The following is a 14,016-nucleotide window of genomic DNA, read 5'->3' as shown; positions in this document are numbered from 1 at the left end:
TTATTTTGTGTTCCACTCAACATTTGATCTTTTTCCTTTACTTCCTCATAGGCACCTTGGACTGTTTGGGATGTCCTCAATCCATAAATTATCCAAAACTTCCATCCCAAATAATAAAAACATCATCAATATAACGGCCATAGAGAACCAGGTTCTCACCAAAGCCACTCCCCCACATGAGTTGGTCTCAACCCCACCCATGTAGAGGTTGGCGTAGCTAGGCAGAAACCTGGTGCCCATGGTGGTCCCCGTCATCTGAAGATAATGTGTCCAAAGTAATTGTGCTGAAGGATATGGAGGCTAACAGGAAAAATATTATGTTTTAGGGAAAATGGTCTTGGTCCATAAGTAATCTCTCTCTTTTATAACATTCAAACCTAATACATGTGGGATTTTTGAATAAAGACTCTTCACATCTATAGTCAAAAATGTGAAGGACTCTTTCCACTCCATATCCTTCCTCAAATTAAAAAAGTGTGTTGTGTACTTAATGTGTGATTTTAAAGTGGATACTCGTGGCTGTAAAATGCGAGGGACTCATTTCACAAAATTTGTTAAGGTTACCAAACGTCTTAGTCTCATCTGTAATGAACCCAGCACAGAGCATCTTGAAGTCATTTACAGTTCTTTTTCTTTTTTATTTCATTTGGTAGAACTCCGATTTTAATTTGAGGGTGTCTAAAAAAAATTACAAACCTGTGGCAGGGTGATGTTACTTTCCTCCACAATAGGTCAAAAATATTAGCCTTGGAAAAGGGGGCAAAATTAAGCACAGCTGCCCCAGTTACTATGTGCCGGATACTGACTGATTACGCAGCATCAACCTACCAACATGGGGATTGACCTGTACAATAGGGTTATAGCACCAGGTACCTTGTTCAGCGTGGTTATAATTACATACAGTAATCATTACAACAGCAGCGCCAGATAGATTAATGTGGAATCATTTAAAAGATGATGTTTTTAATAAAATTCACCAGGTTTATTTTATAGGCTTTTTCATGTGATATTTTATTATTTTAAAATAATTAGAACACTACACATCCTGTTACAGGTAAATACTATTCTTATAGACATTTATTACACCTGCAAACACACAAAGTACTACCTGAGTAACCCCACTTACTACGGACATGGAAGTGGCCTCTCACCTGTGTGACTTCTCTGATGTCTAATAAGAACGGATTTATGTGTAAAACATTTCCCACACTCAGAACATGGAAATGGCTTCTCACATGTGTGACTTTTCTGGTGGGTAACAAGAGCCGATTTATGTGTAAAACATTTCTCACACTCAGAACATGGAAATGGTTTATCACGTGTGTGTCTTCTCTGATGTCTAATAACATCTGATTTATGTTTAAAACATTTCCCACATTCAGAACATGGAAATGTCCTCTCACCTGTGTGAGAACGTTGATGTGAAACAAGAGCAAATTTCTGTGTAAAAACATTTCCACACTCAGAGCAGGGAAATGGTTTCTCACCTGTGTGATATCGCTGATGTGAAACAAGATGTGCTATCTGTGTAAAACATTTGCCACACTCAGAGCATGGAAATGGCCTCTCGCCTGTGTGACATCTCTGATGTATAATAAGAGATGATGTATTTGTAAAACATTTCCCACACTCAGAACATGCAAATGGTTTCTCACCCGTGTGACGTCTTTGATGGGTAACCAGATCTGATTTCTGTGTAAAAGAGTTCCCACACTCAGAACATGAAAATGGCCTCTCGCCCGTGTGACCTCTCTGATGTATAACAAGAGTAGATTTAATTGTAAAACATTTCCCACACTCAGAACATCTAAATGGCTTCTCACCTGTGTGATTTCTCCGATGTATAACAAGAGACGATTTCATTGTAAAACATTTCCCACACTCAGCACATCGAAATGGTCTCTCACCCGTGTGACTTCTTTGATGTGAAACAAGATGTGACTTGTATGAAAAACATTTCCCACACTCAGAACATGGAAAAGATTTCTCACTTGGCTGATGGGTAATACACTTTGTGGCATTTATAGAACAGGGAACATTATTATCTACTGTAAAAGCTGTAACAGATGCACCAATATCAGAGTCTTCTGAACATTCCCCATGATCAGAGGGATCAGATAATAGATCTGCAGGGTGAGGTTCTGGGGGTATAATTGGGGTGTTAGGGGTATCTCCTGGAGAATCTCGGGTGACGTCATCATCTATGTTACAATTCTGAGATAATACGAGATGATCCTCAGAGACGTTCCGGCTGCTGTATCCATCTGCTGGGAATAATATACATATATTACACACTGAATGTTCCACCACAAGTTTATTGTTTCAATAAAGACTTTAGTGAAATGTCCCGAAATTGCCATCAAATAGGGAGATGTTGGGGTAACATAGAAATCATCAGCATTGAGGACACCATTACTCCTGAACAAATCCCACAAGGCCACTGGCTGAAATACAGACAGAAACATACAAGGAACCTCCGCCATATGTCACATGATGGCTCCTCAGTCCAGAGCTCCTGTTCTGCACCCCAGTTCCTAGCTTTTGGGCATAGTTGAGTCGCTTGGCATTGCTGATCGCACTGCTGGACATATTTTCTGATTTGAAGGGAAGTAAGCAAGATGTGTCTTCCATCTAATGCACTACGTTTCCTTGGCTGATCACTGCGTCTATGGTCCTCAATGTCATTGCCTTGGAGAGACCTTGTTGATGCAGTATAACTACCTTGTGTCTTGTTGCTGTGCTCAGTCTTGCCACTGTGTGTTACCTGTGACTTAAGATGGTCTTTCACAACCTCCCCTATGTAGCAGTTTGGCTTTTCCTCACCCAGATTTAAGCCTCCTACATATGTTTCTGTTTCAATTAATGACTGTGTTTCAACCTACATATGAAAATGATGATCATTAACCAGTTAATCATGCACCTGACTATAATACTGCAAAGGGTGGTCACACCATGTATTGATTGGATTTAGATTGGTCTACTGTTCATTCATTGTGCTAATTGATAAAAAAATAAAGTATAAATGTCTCTTATTATGAAAGTATTCTCTGCAGAATTTTTTTTCAGATCTGAGTCTGCCGCCCCAGGAGGGGGTTCAGAGTCTGCCGCCCCAGGAGGGGGTTCCGAGTCTGCTGCCCCAGGAGGGGGTTCAGAGCCTACCACCCCAGGAGGGGGTTCCGAGTCTGCCACCCCAGGAGGGGGTCCCGAGTCTGCCGCCCCAGGAGGGGGTTCCGATTCTGCTGCCCAGGTTGGAACTTGGAAGCCCAGGAGTCTGTTCATGAAGTATAAACTTATTGGGGGCTCCTGTTAGTTCCAATGGGGTACTCCAGCCTTGAAGTCCCAGTCGGGGACTCTAGTCCGCCAGAGTCTCTGTGTTTCGCACTGTCCTCTGGGTACAAGGCTCTATATGCCCTTGCCTCCGGGCATGAGAAAATTCCACCATGACTGATGATAATCTGAGTGCCGCCATGTCAGCCATTAATCTGTCACCATATTGCTCAATCTGCTGACCTTTAACCACCTCAGAGGTATGCTGGGAAATTTTGCAGGCTGAGTGGCACTGGCGCAGCACACTTTCGAAAAATTTACGCCATGCCACCAATATATAGGTGTGTGCCAGTGACGCACCACCATCCGGCAGCAACCCCCTTCACTCACCCTCCCCCCAACGACCGTACGACAGGGTCCCCTGCTGCCGCGCCCCGCCATCTTGGTAAAAGGTAAGCAGATTGACCGAAACTTGTTGACCAAATCAGGAGTATGATTGGCCATTTTTGTTTTCGACTGTAAGGAGCATGGGCACTTTACAATAAAATGAGTGTGGCTGGCTCCTCCCCTTCTACTTCCCCTCCCAGGCAGTCATAAGGATTGTGCCCAGAGGAAGCTGGAAGAGAAAGAACACACTTCTGAAGAGGAGGTTAAGCAAAAACGTACAATATAAACACAGTAAATAACTATAGTAAAGTATGAAAAAGCAGCGAGAAAATAACAGTGGACAAGAAGCAACCACACATGAAACATAAGAGAATTCCATCAAATATAACCGGAACCAACCCTAGCAGGTAAGAATAAAAACTGCAACAGGCTGAGGTCGGTAAACACAAGGTAACAGCGCCGGGAGGGCATCCAGTGGCACCTGTGAACTCTGAGGAAAGGATTTAACGGTAAGTACAAAATCCCGCTTTCGCCTTCATCCAGTAGGTGGCACTGGAGTTACAGTGGGGATGTCCCAGAGCTCCCAACATGGGCAGGACTGAGAAGCCCTCAACACTGAGCAGCCAGACTGAGAGGCAGAAGCCGCAAAGATATTGAACCAGAAAACCTGACAGCCCGACAGAGAAGGTCCCACAGAGCGCTTGGATTGCGCAGATATAGACTAAGGAGGCAGGCGTGAATCAGTGATGTATGCCTGTCTGATAGTAGGGCGAATCCATCTGGCCAGAAACAAGGCATCCTATTTCATAATGGAGGCCGTTCTGGACACATAAATGCAGAGAGCATGTACCACACCAAGAGACCTGGCGTCAGGAGAATCCTCTGAAAATTCCGAAACCACAATAGGTTGGTTGATAGGGAAGGTTGTCACCACCTTAGGAAGGAAGGACAGTATAGGATGAAGTTCTGCATGGTCAAGGGAGGTTGACAGGAAAGAGCTCCCAGCTCCAAGACACGTCTGTCTGAAGCCAAGGCCAGCAAATGCACTGTCATCATGAGATATTTGAGATCCACCTCCTCCAAAGGGTTCAAACAAGAAGGATTGCAGAAACCCCAGGACTAGGGGCGTAAAACCCACTGGAAAAAAGTTTGCACCTTAGCAACTTTCTATGGAAGAAGACTGACAGCGCAGAGACCGGAACCTTCAAGGATCCAAGCCACAGCCCAGAGGCAAGGCCAGCTTGCAAAAAACAGAAAAAGTTGTGCTTTCTTGAAAAGGGTAAGTGAAACTCCGTGACCTTCACCCCAAGAGACATGCGATAATTGTGCAGTGACGTAACCTCTTTCCTGGCACAAATCATCGTAGGAATGACAGCAGAGGGGATGCCTGCACGCCTTAGGATGGACCTCTCAGTAGCCACGCCATCAAATGATGGACCATTGATGGTGAAAACAGATTTGGAATGCTCAAGAGTGAAATTTACTGTATTGCACCGCCTCAAACGTGGCCACCATCCTACCCAGAAGCCTGGTGCACTAACACCGTCTTGGTTTGAAGTAAAATGACTAAACCAAAAGTTGAAGGGAGTGGATCTCATCTTCCGGCAAGAAAACCCGCAATTGGACCATATCCATAATCATCCCCAGGAACAGCAGCCACTATGTGGACCCAAGGTGAGACTTTGGAAGTTCAGGATCCACCCATGTTTTATTAAAGTGGACAGAGTCAGACGAAGTTGCTTAACAGAACCTCCAGTGAGGTGGCCTACAACACGAGGTCAGTGACGTAAGGGATTATCATCACCCACTTTGTCCTAAACACCTCCATCATGACCGCCATGACCTTGGGAGGAGGAAAGGCCAAATGGCAAGGCTTGAAACTGCCAATAAAGGTCCCGAACCCTGAAGTGAAGGTACACTTGATGGGGAGGCCAAATGGGAACGTGCAGATAGGCGTCCCTGATGTCGAAGGACATCAGTAACTCCTCCCACTGGCTATTACTGACTGCAGGATTCCATCTTAAAACAGATTTCAAGTAAGAATTCAGGTCCTTCCAGTTGAGTACGGGACGTGCCGAGCCATCCAGCTTTGGCACTACAAAAAGACCTGAATAGAACCCCTGGGACTGGTGATCAACTGGAACTGGCACCACCACACCGGCAGTATGGAGTTTCTCTATGACAACCTTTTTTTCTGTGAGGCAGGACCGCTTTTGGAGCGACCAAGGAACCTACTGGTTGGGCGAATGGACCGAAAGGAGGGTTCTTGAAAGGTTCGACGAGGGGGAGGAGGAGGAGCCGCCGTGGGTAGAAAATTTGATTTTTCCTCCCGTAGCTTGGAAGATCCATTTGTCAAGTGCGTATCCGAACAAGACATCTCCAGTAATGGGAAGTGCTTCCACAGCCCATTTCTTTTCAGTGTCCCCCTGCCGAAAGGCCCTATGGGCAGACACAGAGAGGGACAAAATTCAGGCCACAATGATGCAGATTTCACAGGAAGCCTCAACCAAGTAATCCGAGGCTTCACGTATATATGTTCTGCCAAGCCTTTTGTAAATGACCGTCTAATTCCTCAGAGAGAGGAAAAGATGATGTCTCCTTATGGCATTTACCAAATAACGAAGGTCGAGAAGGAGCCTGGTCTCCCTCACCCACGCTCAAGGCAAGCTCAACCATGTCACTCATGTCCTCCAAACCTTGAGAAACCTGTTCTGGTTCCTCTGGTACAGCCTCTATGTCAGGATCTCAATTGTGCCTTCCTCTAAGGCAGGCATATCCCATGTGTGGATGTTAACACAAGAGGATCTGATCACAGAGCAGAGTCCCACCGGCAGAGGGTAGAACACTCTTTGCAGAGCCTTGGAGCTTCCACCTTCCATTATACACATTTATACACTACATACACACAAGAGTAGGTATAGGGGGTGTGGTATAGGGGTCCGACAGTCGGGACCCCGTCCGGCACCCGGTACAGGTAACCAGAAACAGAATCGCTGGTTAGGAGAGACAGTATAAAAGAGGAGCTGTCACAGGTCACCAACAGTATTGTGGTATATACCCCCCCCCCCTCAGGGTGCTATGACCTCTTTTACATATAGCCTATATTGTTCCCACATGCGTTATACCCCACTGTCTGGATCACAGAACCTGGGGGAGCAGCCGGGGCTGCTGGGAGCAAACCCTGCGGTAAGCTCCGCCCTTACAGTCCAGCTCCTTACAATGGCACTTTTTTTGAAAATAGCGCCAAGGACCACTGTTTTTAAAGTTACCTGACCCCCTCTGCTAGTGAGGTGAATCAGACTACACTCAAATCTGCCTAGGATTGCCGGCGGCGGTATGGCCGGGGGAAGGATGCACGTATCTGTGTATGTTACAGCTCCAGAGACGGTAGTCTAATCAGCCGGGGACCGGGGAGTGAGCCGCACTCAGCTGCGACCATGTCCCCCCCCCAGCAGCTCCAACGGTGGAGGCATGTAGTGGCAGGTGCTGCCTACCCCATCCTCTTGCTGATTGAAGGTCTCTCTATCAGTGTGACCAGCTCCCACGGGGCACAATCTAAGACTGCCTGGGAGGGGAAGTCATTTAAAATTGCCCATGCTCCCTGCAGTTGCCCCTTCTATTCCCCACTGTAACTGCAGTGACACCTAGTGGATGAAGGAGAAACGATTGATTTTATTCTTTTCTGGGGCATATGTCTGGCATTTATTACTGATGTTTGGGGTTATGTCTAAATAAAGACTTTTTGGAACATTTTAACCTCTGTGGACATATTTTCTGCAAATTAAATGGACGAGAATATCACATAGAAGTTCAGATCTTACTGTAGATTGAAGAGTGAAAGAAACCTTTATGTGTCTGATAATAGCCTGCTCTATCAGTGAGTGGGGATCGCTTCTATATTTCATGCTTGGGGATAAAGAAACCTTTATGTGTCTGATAATAGCCTGCTCTATCAGTGAGTGGAGATCACTTATATATTTCACGCTTGGGGATAAAGAAACCTTGATGTACAGGATTTTACATGAAAAATGTGACAATGTGTGTTTATGTCATCCTTATGTTCAACTATGTGGTAAGGGACAAGTTTCGCTTTGGTTTGTCCACGTTTTATGATAGGCAGTCACAAGCGCTGGTTCTACCTATTACATTGACCATAAATCATCAGTCCAAGACACACAGTTTGGGAATCACTGGTGTGGGGCAAGATTATTATAGTGATTTAGGCAATAATTACTCACCTGAGCTGATATCTGTAGGGATTTCCATCTCATTACACTGCTGATTAACTCTCACATAAGTCACTTCTTCTCCCTTCATATCAGTCACATACGTCTCTTCTTCTCCCTCTGTATCTTCTGCCTTCATATCAGTCACATACGTCTCTTCTTCTCCCTCTGTATCTTCTGCTTTCATATCAGTCACATACGTGTCTTCTTCTCCCTCTGTATCTTCTGCCTTCATATCAGTCACATACGTCTCTTCTTCTCCCTCTGTATCTTCTGCCTTCATATCAGTCACATACGTATCTTCTCCTCCCTCTGTATCTTCTGCTTTCATATCAGTCACATACGTATCTTCTCCTCCCTCTGTATCTTCTGCTTTCATATCAGTCACATACGTGTCTTCTTCTCCCTCTGTATCTTCTGCCTTCATATCAGTCACATACGTCTCTTCTTCTCCCTCTGTATCTTCTGCCTTCATATCAGTCACATACGTCTCTTCTTCTCCCTCTGTATCTTCTGCCTTCATATCAGTCACATACGTCTCTTCTTCTCCCTCTGTATCTTCTGCCTTCATATCAGTCACATACGTCTCTTCTTCTCCCTCTGTACCTTCTGCCTTCATATCAGTCACATACGTCTCTTCTCCCTCTGTATCTTCTGCCTTCATATCAGTCACATACATCTCTTTTCCCTCTGTATATTCTGCTTTCATATCAGTCACATACGTGTCTTCTTCTCCCTCTGTATCTTCTGCCTTCATATCAGTCACATACGTCTCTTCTCCTCCCTCTGTATCTTCTGCCTTCATATCAGTCACATACGTCTCTTCTTCTCCCTCTGTATCTTCTGCCTTCATATCAGTCACATACGTCTCTTCTCCTCCCTCTGGACCCTCTGCCTTCATATCAGTCACATACGTCTCTTCTTCTCCCTCTGTATCTTCTGCCTTCATATCAGTCACATACGTCTCTTCTTCTCCCTCTGGACCCTCTGCCTTCATATCAGTCACATACGTCTCTTCTTCTCCTTCTGTATCTTCTGCCTTCATATCAGTCACATAAGTCTCTTCTTCTCCCTCTGTATCTTCTGCCTTCATATCGGTCACATACGTCTCTTCTTCTCCCTCTGTATCTTCTGCCTTCATATCAGTCACATACGTCTCTTCTTCTCCCTCTGTATCTTCTGCCTTCATATCCGTCACATACGTCTCTTCTCCTCCCTCTGTATCTTCTGCCTTAATATCAGTCACATCCGTCTCTTCTTCTCCCTCTGTAGCTTCTGCCTTCATATCAGTCACATACGTCTCTTCTTCTCCCTCTGTATCTTCTGCCTTCATATCAGTCACATACGTGTCTTCTTCTCCCTCTGTATCTTCTGCCTTCATATCCGTCACATACGTCTCTTCTTCTCCCTCTGTATCTTCTGCCTTCATATCAGTCACATACGTCTCTTCTTCTCCCTCTGTATCTTCTGCCTTCATATCAGTCACATACGTCTCTTCTTCTCCCTCTGTATCTTCTGCCTTCATATCAGTCACATACGTCTCTTCTTCTCCCTCTGTATCTTCTGCCTTCATATCAGTCACATACGTCTCTTCTTCTCCCTCTGTATCTTCTGCCTTCATATCAGTCACATACGTCTCTTCTGCTCCCTCTGTATCTTCTGCCTTCATATCAGTCACATACGTCTCTTCTTCTCCCTCTGAAGCTTCTGCCTTAGTAGCTGTCAGATCATCACACTAAATAACCAATAAAATAAAGTATGAATTCATTAGGAGCAATCAATATAATATCAGTGTATAAGACACACAGCTTCTGTACAGATCATATATTGACAGTCACTGTGGTGTATTAGAGAGACCCTAAATCCCACCTACCTGATCCTCCTGTGGGGTCCTGTGATTCTCCTCTGTACAATCCTGGGAATACAGAGGACGGGGACATCTCTCTGGGGTATTCCTGTTACTGGGCCCATCTGTAGGAGACACACAGTGACTGAGGACATGGTATATATGTGATAATCCTGGGAATACTGAGGACGGGGACATCTCTCTGGGGTATTCCTGTTACTGGGCCCATCTGTAGGAGACACACAGTGACTGAGAACATTGTATATATGTGATTATCCTGGGAATACAGAGGACGGGACATCTCTCTGGGGTATTCCTGTTACTGGCCCATCTGTAGGAGACACACAGTGACTGAGTACATGGTATATATGTGATTATCCTGGGAATACAGAGGACGGGGACATCTCTCTGGGGTATTCCTGTTACTGGGCCCATCTGTAGGAGACACACAGTGACTGAGGACATGGTATATATGTGATTATCCTGGGAATACAGAGGACGGGGACATCTCTCTGGGGTATTCCTGTTACTGGGCCCATCTGTAGGAGACACACAGTGACTGAGTACATGGTATATATGTGATTATCCTGGGAATACAGAGGACGGGGGCATCTCTCTGGGGTATTCCTGTTACTGGGACCATCCGTAGGAGACACGCAGTGACTGAGGACATGGTATATATGTGATTATCCTGGGAATACAGAGGACGGGGACATCTCTCTGGGGTATTCCTGTTACTGGGCCCATCTGTAGGAGACACGCAGTGACTGAGGACATGGTATATATGTGATTATCATGGGAATACAAAGGACGGGGACATCTCTCTGGGGTATTCCTGTTACTGGGCCCATCTGTAGGAGACACACAGTGACTGAGGACATGGTATATATGTGATTATCCTGGGAATACAGAGGACGGGGACATCTCTCTGGGGTATTCCTGTTACTGGGCCCATCTGTAGGAGACACGCAGTGACTGAGGACATGGTATATATGTGATTTTCCTGAGAATACAGAGGACGGGGACATCTCTCTGGGGTATTCCTGTTACTGGGCCCATCTATAGGAGACACGCAGTGACTGAGTACATGGTATATATGTGATTATCCTGGGAATACAGAGGACGGGGACATCTCTCTGGGGTATTCCTGTTACTGGGCCCATCTGTAGGAGACACACAGTGACTGAGGACAGTGTATATATGTGATTATCCTGGGAATACAGAGGACGGGGACATTTCTCTGGGGTATTCCTGTTACTGGGCCCATCTGTAGGAGACACGCAGTGACTGAGGACATGGTATATATGTGATTATACTGGGAATACAGAGGACGGGGACATCTCTCTGGGGTATTCCTGTTACTGGGCCCATCTGTAGGAGACACGCAGTGACTGAGTACATGGTATATATGTGATTATCCTGGGAATACAGAGGACGGGGACATCTCTCTGGGGTATTCCTGTTACTGGGTCCATCTGTAGGAGACACGCAGTGACTGAGGACATTGTATATATGTGATTATCCTAGGAATACAGAGGACGGGGGACATCTCTCTGGGGTATTCCTGTTACTGGCCCATCTGTAGGAGACACACAGTGACTGAGTACATTGTATATATGTGATTATCCTGGGAATACAGAGGACGGGGACATCTCTCTGGGGTATTCCTGTTACTGGCCCCATCTGTAGGAGACACACAGTGACTGAGGACATGGTATATATGTGATTATCCTGGGAATACAGGGGACGGGGACATCTCTCTGGGGTATTCCTGTTACTGGCCCATCTGTAGGAGACACACAGTGAGTGAGGACATTGTATATATGTGATTATCCTGGGAATACAGAGGAGGGGACATCTCTCTGGGGTATTCCTGTTACTGGCCCATCTGTAGGAGACACGCAGTGACTGAGTACATTGTATATATGTGATTATCCTGGGAATACAGAGGACGTGGACATCTCTCTGGGGTATTCCTGTTACTGGGCCCATCTGTAGGAGACACGCAGTGACTGAGGACATTGTATATATGTGATTATCCTGGGAATACAGAGGACGGGGACATCTCTCTGGGGTATTCCTGTTACTGGCCCATCTGTAGGAGACACGCAGTGACTGAGGACATTGTATATATGTGATTATCCTGGGAATACATAGGATGGGGACATCTCTCTGGGGTATTCCTGTTACTGGGCCCATCTGTAAGAGACACACAGTGACTGAGGACATGGTATATATGTGATTATCCTGGGAATACAGAGGACGGGGACATCTCTCTGGGGTATTCCTGTTACTGGCCCATCTGTAGGAGACACACAGTGAGTGAGGACATTGTATATATGTGATTATCCTGGGAATACAGAGGAGGGGACATCTCTCTGGGGTATTCCTGTTACTGGCCCATCTGTAGGAGACACGCAGTGACTGAGTACATTGTATATATGTGATTATCCTGGGAATACAGAGGACGGGGACATCTCTCTGGGGTATTCCTGTTACTGGCCCCATCTGTAAGAGACACACAGTGACTGAGGACATGGTATATATGTGATTATCCTGGGAATACAGAGGACGGGGACATCTCTCTGGGGTATTCCTGTTACTGGTCCATCTGTAGGAGACACACAGTGACTGAGGACATGGTATATATGTGATTATCCTGGGAATACAGAGGACGGGGACATCTCTCTGGGGTATTCCTGTTACTGGGCCCATCTGTAGGAGACACACAGTGACTGAGAACATTGTATATATGTGATTATCCTGGGAATACAGAGGACGGGGACATCTCTCTGGGGTATTCCTGTTACTGGCCCATCTGTAGGAGACACACAGTGACTGAGGACATTGTATATATGTGATTATCCTGGGAATACAGAGGACGGGGACATCTCTCTGGGGTATTCCTGTTACTGGGCCCATCTGTAGGAGACACGCAGTGACTGAGGACATTGTATATATGTGATTATCCTGGGAATACAGAGGACGGGGACATCTCTCTGGGGTATTCCTGTTACTGGCCCATCTGTAGGAGACACACAGTGACTGAGGACATTGTATATATGGGATTATCCTGGGAATACAGAGGACAGGGACATCTCTCTGGGGTATTCCTGTTACTGGGCCCATCTGTAGGAGACACACAGTGACTGAGTACATTGTATATATGTGATTATCAGATGCTGGGTGTATATAGGGGACCCCCATACCTGCTCTCTCCTGTATAATAAATGTCTCCTCTTACCCAGTGATGTGAGGGGCCGGTGATTCTCCATCATCACGTCCTTGTACAGACCCCTGTGTTCCTCTATATACTCCCCCTCCTGCATGGAGAGATAGACAGTGACATCCTGACACCTTATAGGAACCTAACACACACAATGATACAGTCATCACCCAGACACATCCCCCAGTGTTACTGAATAACGTCCCATTCCCAGCAGTCACCTCTCCGGTCACATCCCCGATGTTACTGTATAACGTCCCCTTCCCAGCAGTCACCTCTCCGGTCACATCCCCCGGTGTTACTGTATAACGTCCCATTCCCAGCTGTCACCTCTCCGGTCACATCCCCCGGTGTTACTGTATAACGTCCCATTCCCAGCAGTCACCTCTCCGGTCACATCCCCCGGTGTTACTGTATAACGTCCCATTCCCAGCAGTCACCTCTCCGGTCACATCCCCCGGTGTTACTGTATAACGTCCCATTCCCAGCAGTCATCTCTCAGGTCACATCCCCCGGTGTTACTGTATAACGTCCCATTCCCAGCAGTCACCTCTCCGGTCACATCCCCGGTGTTACTGTATAACGTCCCATTCCGAGCAGTCCCCTCTCCGGCCACATCCCCCGGTGTTACTGTATAACGTCCCATTCCCAGCAGTCACCTCTCCTGTCACATCCCCCGGTGTTACTGTATAACGTCCCATTCCCAGCAGCCACCTCTCCGGTCACATCCCCCGGTGTTACTGTATAACGTCCCATTCCCAGCAGTCACATCCCTCGGTGTTACTGTATAACGTCCCATTCCCAGCAGTCACATCCCTCGGTGTTACTGTATAACGTCCCATTCCCAGCAGTCACCTCTCCGGTCACATCCCCCCCGGTGTTACTGTATAACGTCCCATTCCCAGCAGTCACCTCTCCGGTCACATCCCCCGGTGTTACTGAATAATGTCCCATTCCCAGCAGTCACCTCTCCGGTCACATCCCCGATGTTACAGTATAACGTCCCATTCCCAGCAGTCACCTCTCCGGTCACATCCCCGGTGTTACTGTATAACGTCCCATTC

The 14,016-nt window shown here is 46.4% G+C and overlaps 1 protein-coding gene across 1 annotated transcript in view; it reads right to left on the bottom strand.

The window, feature by feature from the left end:
• Positions 1-909: 909 nt before the first annotated feature.
• Positions 910-14,016, bottom strand: part of LOC146007412 (uncharacterized) — a 67,821-nt gene continuing 54,714 nt past the window's right edge. Inside the window, exons 8-10 of the mRNA XM_083145763.1 lie at positions 9,754-9,936; positions 7,893-9,615; positions 910-2,267 (exon numbers count right to left, since the gene is read on the bottom strand). Of these exons, the coding sequence (XP_083001889.1) occupies positions 1,126-2,267; positions 7,893-9,615; positions 9,754-9,936 (3,048 nt within the window). The 3' untranslated portion in view covers positions 910-1,125. The remainder of the gene's footprint in view (positions 2,268-7,892; positions 9,616-9,753; positions 9,937-14,016) is intronic.

Source organism: Crinia signifera, chromosome 6, assembly GCF_055691185.1.
Source record: "Crinia signifera chromosome 6, ASM5569118v1, whole genome shotgun sequence".
In the NCBI taxonomy this organism is placed as follows: Eukaryota; Metazoa; Chordata; class Amphibia; order Anura; family Myobatrachidae; genus Crinia; species Crinia signifera.
Note: the sequence above shows the minus strand (reverse complement) of the source record. Positions and strands in the feature narration are given on the sequence as shown.